Here is a 21,778-nt window from a genome sequence, read left to right as displayed (position 1 = left end):
TGCATTCCTGAAAGGTGGAATTTTCAAAAAATAGAATTTACAAGTAAGTTAGACTATAATGAATAGTCAAAATAAAATTCTATATCAATTATTTATTGATTTATACAAAAGCTTCTCATTCATTTATTACAAGTGATTGCTAATTTATGAGATCAGTGGAAATATTCTTTGAAATTTAAAGCAAGAATTTGATTCATGGCTTTAATCTCAGCACTCGAGAGGCAGAGCCAGGTGGATCCCTATGAGTTTGAAGCCAGCCTGGTCTGCACAGTTCCAGAATAGTCAGAGCTACATAGTGAGACACTGTCCAGAAAAAACAAAAGAAAAAAAGAAAGCCATGACTCACCATAATCAATACCAGCTCATTTTTTGTATATATTTATATTCAAAGACTTCAGAATTTACCTTGAAATGCTTAAATGTGTTCTCACGATATTCACACCACTCCACAAAAAAATGCAGACTTCGGAAAAACATGAGCAAATCTCTTTTTTCTTCTGCTCTGTTAAGAGTAATATGCTATGATTAATAAGTAGTATGAAATTACAGGCTTACTTTACATTTATTTCTTATTTTCTTTCTATTCACACATGTTATTCTATATGCTGAACCCTGTACTTGAATATTTTTCTGTGACAGCTAATGCTAATTGCCAGAGCTATTTTAGCCTGGAATGCCCTAGTCAAATATTTGAACCAATTCAACTTTCAACCACTCAAATGCCACATCCTCCAGGAAATCCTATTTGATGAATGCTAAATAATGGGCTTTTTTTATATGAATTTTCTTATACAAGTTCTTTTTTTTTTTTTTTTTTTTTTTTGGTTTTTTGAGACAGGGTTTCTCTGTATAGTCCTGGCTGTCCTGGAACTCACTTTGTAGACCAGGCTGGCCTCGAACTCAGAAATCCGCCTGCCTCTGCCTCCCAAGTGCTGGGATTAAAGGCGTGTGCTACCACGCCTGGCTTATACAAGTTCTTGAGTGAGAACCCTAGGTACCAGCAAGCCGGGGCTGAATAGCTTGATACCAGAAAAGCCAACCACATCTTTAGAAGGTGGGAGAGCAGGGCTAGCAAGAATATATATATATACATACACACACACACACACACATATATATATATATATATATATATACACACATATATGTATATATGTATATGATACAGTATATGTATTTATAGTCCCAAAGCTCATCAATTAGCATATGTTTATGATTTCACTCCCTCACTTGTAAAGCTTTACGTATGATCCCTTAAAACAGTGGATCAGGAGTATCAATTAACAGTGTCCCTGAAAGACACTTCTCTGCTAAGGGAACAGTGGAGACCAGTGGCCAGAATTAAAGTTAGCCTCTCCAAAGCACACTGGGAACTAGGCAAGCTGGCAGTATCTATAAAGAAAAATCTTGAGGAATTTTTAGCACTGAGGAGTATTTAGCATTAGAATATAAGCAGCATCAGACCAACATACAACATTTCCCCTTTTTTTTTGCCCAATTAAAAAGGCTCTTTTATAGTAATAAGCAACATATAGTAGGAACTATTATGAAACAATTATGATGTAAGATGTGGGCCCGACAAGCAAATCCTGGGAACTAGTGCTTGATGGTACTCAAATGATGCCATGTGAACCTTCTCCCCAATTTAACTGGTCAATAAAGGGCTAGAGCCCTGTTATTGGGCACTGGAAGGAGAAAGGTGGGACTGGAGGTTTGAGAAGGGGTTGCAGGTAGAGGCAGAGAGGGAGGGAGAAAGGAAGGAAGGGAAGGAGGAAGGGAAGGAGGGAAGGAGGGAGGGAGGGAGAGAGGGAGAGGGAGAGAGAGAGAGAGAGACACACAGAGAGGAGGAGAAAGCCACTGGCCAGGAGAAACAGCAATAACAAGGGGCTTTATTGGAGTGGAAACTTAAGGGTTCTTTGGAAAGTCTGTTGGATGGTGGTTTGCTGGGGCAAACATGTGAAGGAACATTTCGTTAAAGTGGACAGAGGTGTGAAAGGCTAAGGCCGACTCATGAAGGAATGTTTCGCTGAAGTAGACACAGGAGAGAGGATGTTCTGCTAAAGCAAGCACGTGAAAGGACATGTGATAAGGATTCTTTACTAACAACATGCATGTACATTGCGTAGTTGGGTTGCATTTGTTGGGACTCCACAGAGAGAAACACACCAAAAAACTTCTGGTGGTGTGTTGCAGTTTCTTACTGCTTCGGAGGACTCAGGCTGATTGGCAGAGTGATGTCAACTGAGACAGATGCATGTGCTGAGGCAAGACATGTGCAGGACATGTGATGTTTGGAGGGTATAAATAGGACTCAATGGACAGTGATGGGAGCTAAGCTGCACTTGCTTATAAAGCTAGCTGTGCAGTGCTTGTTGGAATCCAGTTTTTGCTGATCTTTGCTTCCCTGAGAGAGGCACAGCAAGAAAGTCTGGCATTCTTCCTGGTCCCTCCTGCTGACTTGAGCTGAGGCTGAGGCCTGGCTGTCTCTCTGCTAGGTCGTGTCACCATTGTTTCTATCCAGAATCTACCAAGTGGACTGAGCTGCTGCTGCTAACCTGAGAACTGAACTGCCAACAACACTGATGGGAGTTGCTCCAAAGGATCTTTCTAAACAGGTCCACCACCCGCCCCCCCCCCCATATCCTTTCTTTCTCACTACCTATGATAGGTGGTGGGCTAAAGGGGGAGTTAAAGTATTTAAGAACCATCAATAAAAATAAGGTTTGAAAAAAATTAAAGATATACTTTATAGCTGGGGAAAAAGTTATTATAGCACAATCTAGGCATATGGCTTATAAATAAAACATTTGGATTATATGTCTTTTATAAAGGCTTAATTAGGATTGAAAATTTCTACTACAGAAAAACTGCTTTTCTGCATGTACATCAAAAGTAATAAAAAGAATGTTATTGGAATGCTAGTAATAAAAAGAGCAAAGCTAGGCAATATCAACACTTCTGGTATCTAACCAGTAAAAATCTAGCTACTTGTGATAAATGGATACAGAAAAGGAACACAGTGAAAAGCACAAGCACTCTTGGTCCAGCAGACTGCCACTGCTCCTCAGAGAAGGCTGTAGATAGGATAAGCATCAGTGAATGAGGTGCCATGACAGACTGAATTGTCACTTGTTTATCCCATCAATCACCAGTCCCCAGACAATTTTCTGCCAGCCTATCACCAGTGGAATCTATAATATTATAGAGAAGGAGAAGCACCATTCTGTCTTTTGGGGAAGCAACACTATGTAGAGATTCCTCTACAATGGTGCCAATCCAGGTGCTACCAATGGACTCTCAACCTTGAATAGTGCCACTTATGGCCTCTGTTAGTAAATTTATTTTCCCTCTTAGACTTCCTGCTAGTAAATCAGCTATCCTTGTATCTTCATGCCACCTCAAGGTGTTTATTCCTGTCTCTTGTCTACAACAGTTAGGTTGTGGGCACTAGGCTTTGTGAAACCAGAAACTAATTTAGTCATTACTGTATTCTTAGACTAAGAGACTAACACAGAGCATGGTCTTTACAATACTTGTATCTTAAATTCAAATATACCAAATTTCTTTCTATGATGTACAATTTTACAATTATTATCAAATGAACAGAGTTGAATAACCACTACCACAACCAAATTATAAACTAGTGTATTTAATACAGAACAGTAAGAAGAAATAAAACAGACTTCATGTCAAATTCTTAATATAGATGGATATCTTTAAAATATTTAGAGGATTAAAAAAAACCTACAAGCCCAAACTGTCAAGTAAAAATTCTATATACAAAAGAAAACTTTCAAAAATACAGATGAAGAAGACTTTTAAGAAGTAGAAAGAGCAGGTGTGGTGGCGCACGCCTTTAATCCCAGCACTCGGGAGGCAGAGGCAGGCAGATTTCTGAGTTCGAGGACAGCCTGGTCTACCAAGTGAGTTCCAGAACAGCCAGGGCTATACAGAGAAACCCTGTCTCGAAAAACAAACAAACAAACAAAAAACCAAAAAAAAAAAAAAAAGGAGAAAGAGAAACAGGAGGAGGAGAAGCAATAGCAGCAATAGCAGCAGCAGAAGCTGAAACAATTCATTACAAGTAGATTTTTACTAGGAAAAATAGTAAGATTAAGGCAAGGATTGATATTCTTAGAAGCCATGTCTCAGTATGGAAGGAGGAACATACAAACGTGAAACAGGAGCATGTGTAAACACAGTATAAAGATGAACTAGAATAAAAGTAGAAGTACTGGCATGAATTCATGACTCCATTATTCACACTTGTTCACATATGGACATAAAAGGTCCTATGATTTCATGTGTGTGAGACTGAGTATAAGCACAGATTTCCTAGTTCTGTCTCCTAAAAACAACAAGAAACAAAACACTCCAAAAGCAATGAATACATCTTGTGCCCCATCTTGGCTTCTAATACCAGTCCCAACTAAAAGTCCTCAATCTATGGATGGGACAGAAGAGGTTTTATATATTGTAATTTCTGGAAACCTTTTAATATCAAATTATAAGAAACTGCTTGAAGATATGCAAAGAATATCATCAACATATAAAGTAGTATCATATGGCTGCAGGGGCCAGCTCAAAAGGATTAAAACTAGTGGCCAATTTTCAGATATGTTGATAACTAACATAAATAAAAAGATTAAGAAATTACTTAACGGGGTTGGAGAAAATGCTCAGTGGCTAAGGACATTTACTTCTCTTTTAGAGGACCCAAGTTCAGTTACCAACATTTCTATCTGGTAGTTCAGAACTACTTAGAAGTCCAGTTTTACGGTATCTTTTGCCTCTGAGGGTACAAACACACACAACACACACACACTAAAAACTTCAAAAGTACTCATCAAAATGGGACTGATGGACACCATCCCAGCAATATAGAGACATGAACACAATATATTAAAAAATAATAGAGACATGGCCCCCAGTTGAGGCAGGGGGCCATGTACCCATCTTCAAAATTTTTGACCCAGAATTGTTCCTGTCTAAAAGAAATGCAGGGACAAAAATGGAGCAGAGACTGAAAGAAAGGCAACTCAGTGACCAACCCAACTTGGAATCCATCTCATGTGCACAGACCAAATCCTGACACTGTTACTGAGGCCATATTGTGTGTACAGATAGGAGCCTGGCATGGCTGCCTTCTGAGAGGCTCTACCAGCACCTGACTGAGACAAATGCAGATACTTAAAAGCAACCATTAGATTGAGGTCAGGGACCTCCTATGGGAGAGCTGGGAGAAGGACTGAAGGAGATTGCAACCCCATAGGAAGAACAGCAGTGTCAAGTAACCTGGACCCCTCAGAGTTCCCAGGGACTAAACCAACAACAATCAAAGAGCATACATGGGCTGGTCCGTGGTCCTGGGCACATGTGTAGCAGAGGACTGCTTTGTCAGGTCTTAGTGGGAGAGAATGCACTTAATCCTGTGGAAACTTGATGCCCCAGGGAAGAGGAATGCTGGTGTTGGTGAGGTGGGAGTGGGTGGGCAGGTGGGGGAACACCCTCTTAGAGGCATCGTGGGATGGGGTGAAGAACTTGAGGAGGGGAGGACCAGGAAGAGGGGCAACTTTTGTAATGTAAATGAATAAAATAATAGAAAAATAGTAATATAGATTTGTTTTTCAAGCACAAAACCAAATTCTACTGGAAAATGAGGGGAACATGCAAGAGTGAAAAAGTTACCATTCTCAGACAACATTGTATTATATGTACACGCACACATAAAGACAAAAAATTAGAAGGTAGAGTGAGCTGGGAAGAGGAAGGGGGCAAAAGAAACAGTAGATAAAAATGACTGAACAGGCTGGTGAGATGGCTCAGTGGGTAAGAGCACCTGACTGCTCTTCTGAAGGTCCAGAGTTCAAATCCCAGCAACCACATGGTGGCTCACAACCATCTGTAACAAGATCTGACTCCCTCTTCTGGGGTGTCTGAAGACAGCTACAGCATATTTACAATAAATAAATAAATAAAATTTTAAAAAATGACTGAACTACATTAGGTACACATATAAAATGTTATAATGAATTCCAGTATGTTTAACTAGTATAAAGTAATAAGTTATCCTAAGACTATCACATTTAAGAGGGAGATATGTTGAGAAGAAAAATGTCTATCACCCATACAATATTTTCTCAAGGATGCCTAACATTAATTGATCAAAAGAAGAGAAAATAAAATTTCTATTGGAAAACAAGTGAAGTCCATATCTAGTACCATTAATGGGGGCAAGAACCTGAATTAAACAGGTTATAGGGACTAATGTAGCACTTACCCCCTTTTCCCATTAATTAATTAACTTTATATCTGGATTGGCGCTTCCCCTCCCTCCTCCTGCCCCACTATGTACCACACCTTTCTCCTCAGAGAAAGGGAGACCTCCTCTGGGTCATATCAAGTCGTGGTAGGACTGGATACATTCTCTTCTACTGCAGCTAGACATGGTGTCCAGCTATGCTGAACTCACTGCTCTTACTCTGAAAGCGGATACAGATGTGGATGTTCCCAGCCTTCTCAGAGAAGCTTCTTTTTGCAGTAGATGGTGATTAACACAAAGACCCACAACTGATAAAGGTGCAGAGACTGTGGGATGCTCAGCCCTAAGTAGGACATATAGATCACACCCCATCCTCCAAGGCTCAGGGATCATTGTGGAAGACAAGGAGGAAACATCGTACAAATCAGAGGCAGTGATACCTAGAATAAAATTGTTTTCTGAACGTAACAGAGCAGTTGCACATATGGATTTATAGCTGTGGTGACAGCATGCGCAAGACAGGTGCAAAATCCCAGCATGGAGAGAGAAACTGGCAAAATATCTGACCCTAGCTCAGGAGCTATTGGTAGTTTGACAGCTGCTGGGAGAAGGAGCAGTTGCATTCTTTAAGGGTACCGTATACTGACTAGTGAGAGCACACACCCAAAAGTGGATTTGATGGATTCAAAAAACAAAGTAGGGAGGAGGGTGGATCTAGGAGGAGTGGTGGGAGGGAATGAATACTGTTAAAATGCATTGAATGACATTTTCAAAGAGAAAATTAAAAAAATGAAAAAATTATTATTTCTAAAGATGGCAAAGTCAGAAATGGCAAAGGTCCTGGATTGTTCCAGATAAAAGGACGTAAGAGACATGACAGGTAAAAATCTGACTTTAGATTGTATCATAGATCTCAGAGAAAAGAACAAAATGAAAGGGATTATGAAATCAAGTACAAAATCTGGACCATAGATGGCATGCTAGAAAACTAATCATCCCACTATACTTCCAGAAGGTAAAATGCACACGTTAACACGCAGAGCTCTGACACTGCTCAGCATTCCCTTAGTAGATAAGGCCGGGGATCATTTCCTACCACTGCAAAAAGCAACCAAATAAGCAAGCAAAAACAAAAATAAAAAAGCCCTATAGTGCTTAAGAGTATTGGGGTACCACAGCTAGGATACTGAATGTGTGGTTTATATTCCAAAACAGTTCCATCAGAAACAGTAAAAAGACAATCTTCTACTGGAAATAAAACAGTGTTCTCCTGTGTTATTTAAATGATGTATCATTAAAATAACCAGGTGTGGTGACACAGACTTTCAAGTCCAGCACTCCTAAGGCAAACGCAGGCAGATCTCTGTGAGTTCAAGGCCTGCCTAGCCTGCAAAAGGAATATCAGGCCATCCAGGCTAGATTTTTCTAAACAAAGAAAAGAAGAGGAGCAGAGAAGAGAGGAGAGAAAAGGAAAGAAGAAAATAAATTATAATATTATCTAGTGGAAACTTCAATGTATGCATATCACTATGTTCGCATGAAAACTATAACATAAAGAGAAAAAAAATGGACAGATCCATGATTAATGGGGATTACAGACTATACTTGCAATAGCAAAGTACACACACACACACATACACACACACTATATAAATTATATAATTATATATATTTGTCAGTGTGTGTGACTTTGCCATTACCATTCAGTCAAGTTCAGCTCTTGGCACAGCAGCTGCTATCTATGGGAACCTGGAGAGGAAAAAACAAAAACAAACAAACCTTTGTACTCCCAGATTCTGCCATCTGTGTGCTCTGATGGCCGATATTGCTTCTGATCACAGAGGTGCAGACAGAAGACAGGGAGCCTGTGCTTTGTTCTCCTAGAGCTGGCATTACAGGCAGTTATGAGCTGCCAACATGGTGCTGGAACTGAACAGTGAGTGTTTTGTGCCCCTGAACCAACCCTCCAGCCCCGAGAAAGTCATTTTCTCCAGAGATGTGGCCCTGGTAGGTTGTGCATGCCCCAGTGAACAGCACCACACCCATGTACGTAATGGGAAGCACTGGTTGGATTCAGATCACTCAGGGGCAAAAAGAAGACATAAAGTTGTAAGGTGATGTTTTGGGTGTTGGGTCCAAGAGATGAAGGAACAGAAGGGAGGAGTGGATATCATCTAAGAATAAATTAAAACATAAAATACAACTTCAAATGACTACACAGACTAGTCTTATAAATATGTTAATAAGTAAAAGAAGCAAGATGATAAGAGTATAAATGACAAAGCTACATTTCCATGAAGTTCAAAGATATACAAAAAAAAAAAAAAAAAGAAAAGAAATAAAGTTCAAAACTTGGCAAAGCATACCTATGGAGTCAGACCTCAGGACACTGATTAGACATGATGTGCAGGAAGAGTAACGAGAGAGCTCCAATGGCCTGTGAGGACTGTTCCATAGCTACACTTTGCCACTTCCAGCAGTTTACTAACTAGGTCTCCTAAAAATTGTTTTCTCTTATGAACGTTTATGCTGTCTCAATAGATAGGTGTTTTTCAATGGCAAAGTATCAGTCTAGTCAACTAAGTCTATGAAAACATGATGCGCTTTTTTTTTCTTTTTTAAATTGAAAACCTACTATGTTGCAGGTTTGGGTACAAGCACTAAACGCCTTGTCCCCAGGGAAGGGTGGACACATTTTGTACAATATATATATATTATATATATATATATATTGTATATATATATATATACAATATATATATGTAGGGAAGGGTGGACACATTTTGTACAATATATAATATATTATATATATATAAACTCTAGATATACTAAGAGAAAAATTAAGTAAAGAAGCACAGAAAAGGCCGAAGAGATAGCTCAGTGTCTAGAGGACCCAGGCTCAGTTTCCAGCATCACATGGCAGCTCATAAACTGTCTGTAACTCCACTTCAAGGGGATGTATCACCCTCTTTTGACCTTCATGGGGACCAGGCACACACATGGTACAAATACCTAGCGTTAGCTCTCAAACCTAGAATGGCTGAGGTGCCTATTTAACATATCAAGGTGGACACTAAGCTGCCAGGTTCTTCCACATCCCTTAGTCCTTTCCCTGTTATGGCTTACTGCGGGCATATCCTGCCCCCTACCCTAAACTTCTCCAGTCCCGGTACTGGCCTGCGCTCCCCTCCTTGCAACTGCCCCTCTATATAATCCAACCATTTTGGTCACCTGGTCTTTCTACCTCATGATTGAGAAACAATTTCTAAGTCTAGACTTAGAAGACAACCAAAGGAAATTTAAAATGTTGAGCTTATGATTATGATATTAGTAGTGCTTTACCAGAGCTAGATTAATAGCTTATCAGAACTCCATGGATTAATGTCAAAATTCTGAGGTTTTGAAGTCTTGGTATAATAAAAGCATAGAGAGAGGGAAAGAAGTCTGGAACATTTTTTATTCCTATATACTTTAAATCACTTTCTTAGATTCTCATAATTTACCTAAGCTTTCATATCCTCAGATCTTTTACCTACATGCAGGAAAAACACTCATACATATAAAACAAAAATTTAAAAGAAGCATACAGGCAGATTTCTGAGTTCGAGGTCAGCCTGGTCTACAGAGTGAGTTTTAGGATAGCCAGGGCTACACAGAGTTTAGAAACCCTGTCTCAAAACACCCCCACCAAGAAGAAGAGCAGTAGTGAAAACCCTCCAGTTCCATGGAAGGAGCAAGGCCTTCACTAGGCCTGCGACCCTACACAACACTGATGAGTGGTGCCATGTGTCTGCAAGATAAGGCAAGACAGTCAGAAATTTAGGGCAGCCTGTGTAACAGAGAGTGAGACATCCACACACACCCTATAATACACAGAAAAATAATAATCGTGAAGGAGAGAGATGCCTCAGCAGTAAACAGGAAGAACTTCAGAAGACCTATAAGTGGTTCCAGGCACCCAAGTCTGGGCCTCTAACTCCAGCTCCAGGGCATCTGATGCTACTGCCCTTCTGAACTCATGTGAACACACATACATGTAAGTAAAAAGAATAAAAAGATATCTTTAAAATAGTAATAATAATAATCCCAAATACAATTCAACTGTTTATTAACACTGAGTTAGTCCACCACATTAACAACATGATAAAGGTTGGCACAAGTCACTCAATATTTGCTTCAGCTTGCTTTCCCACAGGTAATGCTTACCACCCAACCAAAATTTACGAGACAAAAATTCAAGAAAAACTAGCCCATTATAAACTAATCAGCATACCTGGACTCAAAAATGACTCAGAGATTGGTATTTGTTAAATAGGAGCTCTAATACACCTATGGCTTGGCATGTATTCCGAGCTACTAAAGGAGCTAAGGTAAAAGGGTAAGTTAAAATCAGCTACGGCCACATACAGAAACCCAGTCTCAAAACCAAAGTTATGAGTATATTAAAAGCTCCAGTGAAAAGGTGATCAGCATACACATACAGTGACATTTTCTGACCTCCAAAGGCATTGCACACACATAGTATATAAACATATATGCAGGCAAAATACATTACACAAAAATTTTAAAAAGAAAAACTATTTAATATGTATTTAGAAACAGAAAAAATTGTAAAGAAAAATTTAAAACCTATGGAGTAAAACAACCAACCAGAAAGCAATAGATTTATAAGTCAGGAGCTGGAGAGCTTGCTCCGTGGTTAGAGCACTGGCTGTTCTCTGAGGACCCAGGTCCAGTTCCCAGCACCCACATGGCAGCTCACAGCTGTCCACCTCCAGTTTCAGGGCATCTGACATACTCATGGCAGACATAAATGCAGACAAATCTTCAATGCGCAAAAATAAATTATTTTTTAAAAATTTGTAAAACAGCTCACCTAGATGCAAATTCACTTAATTCTGAATATTCTGTGGGCTCCATTATTATGCTGAGGTCAGTTATAGTAGAAGATTTTTTCTCTTTAGTCTAAAATAAAGATAAAAAGTTTATGTACAAGAGCAGATTATCTTTAAGACAAGAATATTTGAAAATATGCAAATCAAAAATTGACAAGAAATTATAAGATATTGGCTATTTGTCAAGTAAATTAAATGATATATTCAGTACTTACTAAAACCTAAAATGATTTCCCAATTCATTACTTAAATTGAGTATCGACACCATAAATATTAGGAGAAATGACATTTTATAAACTTCCAACCAAATAAATAATAGGGAAATAACTAGCAAATATAATTACATAAAAATTCAAATTATCTGTAGGGTGGTCATGGTGCATGCCATGGCTGTCCTGGAACTCAGCAGCCTGGCCTCAAACTCACAAAGATCCACCTGCTTCTGCTTCCCAGAGCTGGGATTAAAGGAGTGCATAAGCACGACTAGTGATATTCCAGAGACATTCTTACAAATCAAATTTTACAGACAACATAATTAAAAATTGGACAAAGGACTCTGTACTGGCTAGTTTTGTGTCAACTTGACACAGCTAGAGTTATCACAGAGAAAGGAGCTTCAGTTGAGGAAATGCCTCCATGAGATCCAACTGTAAGGCATTTTCTCAATTAGTGACCAAGGGGGAAAGGCCCCTTGTGGGTGGTGCCATCTCTGGGCTGGTAGTCTTGGGTTCTATAAGAGAGCAGGCTGAGCAAGCCAGGGGAAGCAAGCCAATAAAGAACATCCCTCCATGGCCTCTGCATCAGTTCCTGCTTTCTGACCTGCTTGAGTTCCAGTCCCGACTTCCTTTGGTGATGAACAGCAATATGGAAGTGTAAGCCGAATAAACCCTTTCCTCCCCAACTTGCTTCTTGGTCATGATGTTTGAGCAGGAATAGAAACCCTAAGACAGACTTGAATAGAAATTTCTCCAAAGCAATATACAAATACTAATCTATTGATACATAACATACTATTATCATCGTCCCTTAAATAAATATATATACATATACAAATATGCATACACACATATTACAATCTGGATCCTTGTCAACTTTAGCTACGCTGCCAACTTTGAAATAAGGTATCTCAAGTTTGGCACTATACAGAAATTAATAGTCATATTGGTCTGGAAATGTTAAATTTAATTTTTCTCATTTGTTAATTGCCAGGGGTTAATACACTGTATTAAACATGTGAGCTCTTACCTATGTGGATCTCATCAGACTCACAGAGGAAATGATGGACACACCATCACTACCCAGTAGTTCCATTTGACTCACTCATCAGCACAGGCAGGTCAGTTTGGGATTCAGTGCCCTAACCTGCACATCTCTTACAAAGTTGTAGTGTCTGCTTAGCCAGCATGAAGCTAACTTCTGCCCTGACATTGGTCCTGTTAACCATGTCACTTCTGAACTGATAAATAAGGGAAATGGCCTTATAAACACCCCTGACCTTAACATCCTTGCAGTCTGAACAGGTCACTTTTTTCTATCATGTTCTTTTAATAGGAGGTCTCAGCGAATTTTTGTTAACTTAAGAACTAGGAATAGAAATATCTAAGAAAGGAGCCCTAGAATCAGGTGTGGTAGCTCATACCTGCAATGCCAGCATTCCTGAGTCCTGAAGCTGGAGGACTGGCACAAGTAAGTGATCAGCCTGGGCTACATGGTGAGTTCTAAATAAGCCTTGGCTACATACAGTGTGAGAGACCTTGTCTCAACCTTATCCCTATCAGTTTATCACCAAAAATATTTAGAAAGATATTAATTATGCAAACTGTATATACTTTTAAGACATGAGTCAGTTTCTCATAGGCAGTGAGGGAAAAAGTCTGTGATGTGATTAAACTGCCAGGTGGTCAAATCAGCATGGGTAGGTACAAAGAATTCAGTCAACAGGCAGCATGACGCAAGACAGAGTTGGACCCAGCAACAGATGCAGGGTGAGCAGCTTGCAATGGTAGCCAAAGTTAGTGGCAGCCAGCAGATCCAAAAAGGTTGGACGCTAATAAAGAAACTTAAACATGGTCAGAAGTGGGCTTCAGTGAGCAGTCACTACCATAATTGGGCAAAGAGCATGTGGTCATCATGCAGAGCCTGTTGGCTCCCCTTCTGCTTGGCCCAAGGATATACCTAGAGAATCAGCAGACTGCAACAAAATCATCTCAGTCTCTGTCCAGTTTCTGTCATAAGCCCTCGAAAAAGCCACTAGACACACAGCTTGGCACCTTCTGCCTTTCTTGAGTTCTCTAACTTTTCTATAATGTCTCATTTTTCCTTAACAAATCTGCTTTGACTTTGCTTATTCCTTTGTCTGCCACTTTATCTAACATTGACATGACCCTTAAGAGCTTAAGACACTCCCATCTGGGTTGCACTGCCCTATCTGGGTCACACGGCAGACAAAAGTCCATTGTTTTGTTTCTCTGCCTTGATTCTGGAATCTGTTTATATTAATAATGAGGTGCTGTTGAGCATTTAAAAAGTATGCACAGCTTCTAAATTTAAAAAGAAAGAAAGAAAGAAAGAAAGAAAGAAAGAAAGAAAGAAAGAAAGAAAGACTTAAGACACTATCTCAGGTAGACTTTTGGCCACTGTTGATTAGTAATCAATCACCTTAGTTCTTGGGTCAAACCTTTCTGGGCTGAGAGATACCTTCTTTGCTTTCACAAATCTGCACCAACGTGAATGACAACATATTAAGATTTCAATATTTGGGTTAAAATATTCAAATAAATGGGTTACTTTTAAAGTCTGTCATGATGAAATAATATTCTCTTCATTTAAAAAGTGCCTACTTTTTAGTACTTTTGTTTCAAGGTTAGAAGTTATATAAATACCCTTTAGCATCCTACAAACTCCCACCCATCTGACCTATACTGCAAGGACTATGGGAAGCTGATATTATGTGCACTCTTGTTCTGATGGTCTTAAAACGATTCACAAGCATTCAATCAACTGGAGGAAATTAATTCTATGTTCCAAACACCTTTGATAAGAACTGCATCAACAGAAGAAATGACTCATACTCTCTACATAGATTTTCCCATCTTTGTTTCTAACATTCTACTAATAGAACTTAAGGGCACTGTGCCAGTTAGTTTTACGTCAACTTGACAAAAGCTAAAGTCATCCAAGAGGAGGGAACCTCAATTAAGAGAATGCCTACATATGATCCAGCTGTAGGCAGCTTTCTTAGTTATTTGTGGGGGAGGGCCCAGACTACTGTGGGCTATGCAACCCCTGGGATAGTGGTCTTGGCTTCTATAAGAAAGCAGAATGAGCAAACCGTGCCTAAGCCAGTAAGCAGTTACCCTCCACAGCCTTTCAATCAGCTCCTACCTCCAGGACCCTACCCTGCCTGACTGCCTTCCATGAAGAACAGTGATGTGTAAGTGAAAACCAAACTTTCCTCCCCCAACTTGCTTTTGTCATGGTGTTTTATCACAGCATTAGTAACCCTAACTAGGACCAGCATTTTGGTTTAAAATTGTACTAATATTTATTTTGGAAAAATAAGCATTTATAATATTAGCATGTTATTTAAATCTTTTAATTTTCTGACAGCTAAATGTCTCCCTCTAGTGGAATGTTTGATTTTAGGGAAAGAATAACCAGCACATTTATTTTTTTTTCCTAGCAATCTTAAATGTAAAAACATATACAACAAGCAGGGTAATGGCAACACACATCTTGAATCCCATCCCTTGGGAGGCAGAGGCAGGCAGATTTTTGAGTTCGAGGCCAGCCTGGTCTTCAGAGCTACTTTCAGGACAGCCAGGGCTACACAGAGAAACCCTGTCTCAAACAAACAAAACCAAAAATAAACAAAACTGTTTGTTTTAGGTTTCTTTTCTGTTGCTGTGATAAACACCATTTTCAAAAGCAACTTGTAAGAGAAAAAAAAATACTTTACAATTTCAGGTCACAGTTCATCATGCAGGGAAGTGAGGGCAGGAACTTACCACAGAAACCATGGAGGAATGCTGCTTATTGGGTTGCTCACTGGCCTGTGCGCAGCTGTCTTTCTTATACAGTTCAGGACCATCTGCCTAGGGATGGTACCTCCCACAGTGACATCTACATCATTCAAAACAATCCCCCACAGATATGCTCCCAGGCCAGTATGACCTCAAAATTCTCTCTTCCTTCCCAGTTGATTCTAGGTTGTGTTAAGTGGCTACTTAAAAATTAACCAGCACAATGGTAAAACCATTTTAGAAGATATCTAAGTTTACCAATCAAATTTATATGTACATTTCCATTGACTAGCAATTCTAATTTTTTAAAGATTTATTTTAAGGATATGAGTGTTTTTCCTGCATGTATACCATGTACATTCAGGCAGAAGAGGACATCAATTCTTTGGAACTGTAGTTTCATTTCAGATAGTTGTGAGCTATCATGTGATGTCAAAAATTGATCCCAGTTCCAGAGTAACAAGTGCTCTAAACTGCTGAGTCATCTCTTCAGTTTCTCACCTAGTAATTGTATAAAAGGCTTCAAGTACCTACACAGTAAGTGTGGCAGCACATGACTGGCATCCAAATACTTAGGGGACTGAAGCAGATGGAACATAAGTTTAAGGTCAAGTTGAACAAGGTTCATAGCAAGATTTTATCCCTCTATACACAAACATATAAACTCCACTAAAGTAAAACAAAAACAGAGGACTTCATTTTATCAGAATTTTAAGTAACAAAAATTTAAAAAGGCCCTTGTCCCCCTTTTTCCAACCAATAACTATAACTATTGGCAAGGACTATATATCTGATCCCTCAGGTCCTGTTAATTCCACAACTATCTGAAATTCTTTCCAACATCTTACTTGAGAGTAATACTTTAAGAGTCATAAAATTTAAAAGGCTCAGAGAGACAATGAGTGCTCCCAACAGAACCAAGGGAAGCACACTTTCTGCAGCACATTATTAGCAAAACCAGGCAGTCATCAAATGCCTGCATAATTTAAAAGTGAACAACAATACAGTCTCTTTGGAGATTCATTTGCAGTATTTAGTCTTCCAAAGAATGTTAACAGTTCTTCTCATCTTTCTGCTCTTAACCACTAGATGAACCATCTCTCCAGCCCTAGAACCGATTAAATTTAAATAGACCACTAGCTTTCACCAACCTAACAGCTAAGAATGTCATCAGATAGCATGGGAGGCCTATAACTGGGGCCTCCCCACTTTACTGTATCTCTTTTGACATGAAAAATGTATTTTGAATCAACAACTGTATTTTGTTCAACTTTGAAATTCCACACTGTAGTTTCTTGGTCACATTGGTAATACTGAGGGGTGATACTTAAGTGAATGAAGTGCATGGGAACTGTTTCTCATAGGAAAAACATCTGTTATCACAACAAGCTCCAGGTACCTCAATTTCCAGAACCTCAAATTCCAGTTGAAATGTCACCATGTTGCAATTTCCTGATAATCTGTGTTTCTGTAGAACTTTCTTTGTATCTGTTAATTAGAAAATAAAATACTTTAAAAGAATATTTTTCTTCAATACTTTTTTTTAAAGGTAAAATTAGTGTTTTATTTTACTTAAACTAATCCAGCCTGCACTGGTTTATGATGGTAAAGTCAAATATAAATATCTTTCCACAGATATTAACATAAAAGTACTCTTGGTAGAATCTTCAATATTTTTTAAGTGAATATCTACTTGTGTGTAGATGTATGAAAATATACATTAGTAATAACTTTAAAATAGCTGGAAGGGTCTTGTCAAGGTAACTGGTCTTATAAAATGGGATTACTAAAACTTTATATTGTCAAGTTCTCAAGTATATCAATAGTTAAGAAAAATATACACATACAAAAAATACATGCTGGGCAATGGTGGTGCACACCTTTAATCCCAACACTTGGGAGGCAGAGGCAGGCGGATTTCTGAGTTCAAGGCCAGCCTGGGCTACAGAGTGAGTAGGGATACACAGAGAAACCCTGTCTCCGAAAAAAAAAAAAAAAAAACATCAGACCCAGCCTTTATTTTGAATTTTTTCGTGTGTGTGTGTGTGTGTGTGTGTGTGTGTGTGTGCACGCACGTGCGCGTGTATGTGTGCGTGTGTGTGAGAGAGATATACATATGGAAGTCAGAGGACAACTTGCGGAATCAGTTTTCTTCCTCCATTATATGGATTCCAAGAAATGAACTCTGGTCATTATTAGGCTGGGTGTTAGTGGCTTTATTTGCTGGGTCATCCATCTTGCCTATCTTTTTGAAAATTTTCAATATCATCTCATTGTTTGAATGGGCCAGTCTGGTAAGATGGCTTAGTGGGGCCAAAACACTTGGCACGAAGCTTAACAATCCAACTTTGATACCCGAAACCCACATAGTGAAAGGAAAGAACCAACTCCTTCAATTTGTCCTCTCACTTTGACACAAGTACTTTAGTACATGTGGGTCGACACAAACACATACTAAATATACAAACATAATTTTAAAAAGTAGTAAAAGGGCCAAAACTACAAGATGAATCTTGAATGGAATCTTAGAAATAACATAGGTCCCTTTATTTTGTAGACAAGCAGCTCAGGCTCATATACATACTGTATTTGAATCTAAGTTTTTTTTTATTATGAAAGTATACAATAAATATATAGATTGCATATAAGTATAAACAATAAACTTTAACTTACATACAGGGTTTCTCTGTGTAGCTCTGGCTGTCCTGTCCTCTTTAGACCAGGCTGGCCTTGAACTCGGAAATCTGCCTGCCTCTGCTTCCCAAGTGCTGGGATTAAGGGCGTGCGCCACCACTGTCCAGAAACTTACATACATACTTGTAAAATTTGAACAGACTAATTTTTTTTCATTGCAGTCATGAAGTTTACTTTTCCAGGAAATTGGGAATACACAGAAGCAGGAAGGAAAGCAAACTACATGCTACCATCCAAAGACATTTTACTGAAAAATCCCAGCATTCTCTTCTAGCCTCTTTGAATTCATTCCCCAGAATGCAACCAAACCACATCTCATTTTTTCCCCCCAAGACAGGTTTTCTCTGTGTAGCCCTGGCAGTCTTGGACTTGCTTTGTAGACAAGGATGACCTTCCAACTCACAGAGATCCACCTGCCTCTGCCTCTGCCTCCCCAGTGCTGGGATTAAAGACATATGCTACCATGCCTGGCTACCACATCTCATTTTAATCCATACGTGTTATGCCATTGTGTAAAGTAGAAACCAGAATGTGAAAGTCAATAATTATCATTCATGATTAGAATTATTAAATGAAATAGAAGGTACTGTAGAATGAAAAGCTTTCTTTTAGTAAAAATCACCTTTGTACGTAATTTGCTTCAGATCAATCCATTTGCCAAATGGGATGAATTTACAGCAAATTCACACTCAAAAATTCTTTAGTACTTTTAAAAAACTTGAACAGACTTATTTTTTTTTTAAAGAAAGGATAAGAATAGGGTTGGTTAGTTGGCTGAGTTTTTGCCTTGTATTAGTACCTATGTTAGATCCTTGGCATATACATGAAAAAAAAGGAGGGAAAGATTTGCAGGGAGTTGGAAGGGAAGAACTGAGAGCTAAAGGATCAGTCACCTAGCCTGGAGGACGTAATGCAGAAACTAGAAAAGAAACTTTGCCTCAACAAGGTGGAGAGAGAACAGACCCCTGAAAGCTGCCCTCTGACCACCACAACATTGTATGAATGCACCTCACCCCAAAATATACTCATAATGAAATTTAAAAACCACATTGAAGTTAAAAAAATGATGTGTACCTTTTTCTGTCTCTTCAGTGTTTACAATGTCCTCCATCTTGGAATAGTTTCTTATATTGAAGCCAGTAAGTTTACTTAGAAATGAGTGCTCAGATCTTAAATGTTCAAGCTGACTTCTCAAGTCTTTCAAAGATTCCCATTCCTCAGAATCTGATTGGGAAATTTTTTGAAATGATTTCCTGAAAAGCAAATATTATAGTTACTTGACAACTGATAAATGTTTTATTTACTATACAAATGTTCCTCTAGATTCCACCCCTTGTACCGAAGGTGGGGCTTGGAGGTAGCTTAGTGGCTAGACTAAGAACACTGGCTGTTCTTCCAGAGGACCTCATTCTTCCTTCCAGCACCCACATGATAGTTTATAACACTCTGTAACTCCAGTTCCAGGGGAATCCAAGACCCTGTTCTGGCCTCCAGTGGGCACCAGACACAGTAATTCTCAGACATACAAGTAGTCAAAACAGGCTTGGTGAGCTTAGGGACTGCAAAGTAAAATGGTACAGGCTGCTTCTGTAGGACCTGAAAAAGAAGTGTCATGGTAAGAAAAAAAAGGATTACTCCAAGAAAGAAAGAAAGAAAGAAAGAACATCTCAGAAAATCAGGAAAATGAATGCAACAGGAAATCACATTAAATAAATCAGAAAGGCAAATACTAGTTTTCTCTCATCTGTGAAACCCATATTTAAAGTTCTCTCTTCTACAAGCCTTCGCTGTCTCCAGCCAATAGCAAAGCCAAGTTCTGAAGGCACTCAATTTTGACATCAGAGAGTATGGACACATGGATATAACTAAACAACTTAGTTCCACTATTCTGGCTGCCAATGCAATCAACTATCAGGATCATTTTAAAAGTACCTTGGAGAATCAACAAGATGGCTCTGCAAGCAAAAGTACTTGCTGCACAAGCCTGACATTGGAGTTTTATCGCCACTGGAAGGAAAGAACTGTCACTTGGACATGTCTAGTCTATACTCTGACCTCCATAGATATGTTATCGCATACAAATGGAATAATAAAACAGGTCTCAATCTTCCCTCAAAATGAGAAAAAAATCCTCGTTAAATCTACACATTTTGGATTGACATTTAATGTACTCCCTAATCTGGACTCTTTTAACTTTTCAGTTCCATTACCGAGGAGTCCCAGATTCCATAACCAATCTACTGTACCATACTGGGCTTACAATGACATCTTCTGGTGGGTTAAGAAACTATTTTCCCCGTGGTCTGACAAAGAACTTTTCAAAAGTTCCGGGGCAGGTTGTGTTGATAAAATATAAATTCTAACTCGGTAAGTGGGGATGGAGTCAGCCTGGCAGGCTCCCCAACTCTAATCCTAATGCTCCCAGTCTTGGGCCACCCCTGAATCAGCAGCAGGCATCTCCCATTCTTGCTGTGAAGAGCATGCACAGCTGGAGGTCACACACACACACACACACATCTCACTCTTTCTTTCACCAGTTAACAACCTTCCCTTTCTTTAGAACTTCACAGTTTCCTGCACTAAGGTTCTCTGCACCTGTTCCAAATTACACCTAATAAAAAAGGTATATTTTTTTCATGTTTAAGATACTAAGTTACTGCTAGTTCTAGCCTTCCTTTTCTCTTTGAATGGGCAATGCTTGGGCTTTGGATTTCTCTAGGACCTTAGGCAAGCTATTTAACTATTTAACCCTCAGATCAACTACCTTTAAATAAGGCAACTAGTCAGAAGACTATCACACTTTCCTATAGATGGCATTAGCCATATATACCAATTTACCGTTGACCATGCTAGGCTGCCCTGCCCTGGGGCTGTATACCCCCAACCCTTATGTTACTAATATAATGCAAAAAAAAAAAAAAAAAAAAAAGTCAGGACCCCTTAACTACATCGTTAGATGAGTCACAAAAACAAATCCATGAAACCAGAGTAAGGGAATCCCAACTAGACAAGAGCAAGTATGGTGGTTCAGGTAATAACTCCAATACTGTGTGTGGGAATTGGGGACTGCGGAATAGAAGACTCTTGAGTTTGAAATCAAATTGAGCCAATTCCTGACCTACAGAGTAACAATGTCTCCAAACCCAGAAAGAAAAAACAAAAACAAAACAAAACAAAAAAACCCAGCTATCTAGATACTGTTCTCCCGAAGGCAAAGACTGCTTAAAGAAAAGCCAGATTTTCCCTTTGATTCTCATCAACCGGGCGAAAACAACCCTTAAGGAAACTATTTTCTGCTAATAATAATCAAGTCATAAGCCCCAAACGCAGCGTTCACACACTCTTGAGGTCATCGTTCTCCTAGAACACTGATTCAAGTTCATATTTCAGGGCGTCTCCCACCACGTTCTTGAGCACGAGTCTTGGGGAGTGAGGGAGTCGGAGCCCAGAACTGTCAGAAGGTTGAGAGGTCCGCCGGGTGCTACAGGGAATGGGCCGGTAGGGGTGGACGCGAGCCACGTACCAGGCTCCGGACGCCTTCTCCCCGGCGTTTTGCAGCATTCTGCACTCTCGCTGCAGCGCTGCGACCTCCGCCTCCAGGGCGCGCAGTTCGCGGGTCTCGGAATCCATGGCTACCGACGCCGAACGCTGAAGGTGAAGTAGCCTGGAGAACGTCAGTCTGAGCGCCTAGGGCAGCCAGGAGGCTTCAAGCAGCGCGCGCGCTCCCGGAACGGACCACTCACGAGCTCACGGGGGGAGAGGCTGTCGGGAGTCGCGCGTCCACGCCCACGGCCTCGGACGACGTTCCCGAGCCTGACGGTGTCTAGACACCCCCGCTGCCTCTGCGAGTTGGTTCGTTCCAAATCGCGCGTCACGCGCCAACGGCCGCCCACCCCGTCTAACGG

At 39.7% G+C, this 21,778-nt stretch overlaps 1 protein-coding gene across 1 annotated transcript in view; it reads right to left on the bottom strand.

Annotated features, from left to right (window-relative positions):
- The window catches only part of Cenpp (centromere protein P), a 177,467-nt gene extending 155,771 nt beyond the window's left edge, over nucleotides 1–21,696 (bottom strand). The window contains exons 1-5 of the mRNA XM_021179814.3: nucleotides 21,397–21,696; nucleotides 18,948–19,126; nucleotides 16,579–16,667; nucleotides 11,139–11,227; nucleotides 406–502 (exon numbers count right to left, since the gene is read on the bottom strand). Coding sequence (XP_021035473.1) covers nucleotides 406–502; nucleotides 11,139–11,227; nucleotides 16,579–16,667; nucleotides 18,948–19,126; nucleotides 21,397–21,503 — 561 coding nt within the window. The 5' untranslated portion in view covers nucleotides 21,504–21,696. The remainder of the gene's footprint in view (nucleotides 1–405; nucleotides 503–11,138; nucleotides 11,228–16,578; nucleotides 16,668–18,947; nucleotides 19,127–21,396) is intronic.
- Nucleotides 21,697–21,778: the final 82 nt, after the last annotated feature.

The sequence above is a fragment of the Mus caroli genome, unplaced genomic scaffold, assembly GCF_978045245.1.
Source record: "Mus caroli unplaced genomic scaffold, Mus_caroli_1 scaffold_15, whole genome shotgun sequence".
Taxonomy (NCBI): Eukaryota; Metazoa; Chordata; class Mammalia; order Rodentia; family Muridae; genus Mus; species Mus caroli.
Note: the sequence above shows the minus strand (reverse complement) of the source record. Positions and strands in the feature narration are given on the sequence as shown.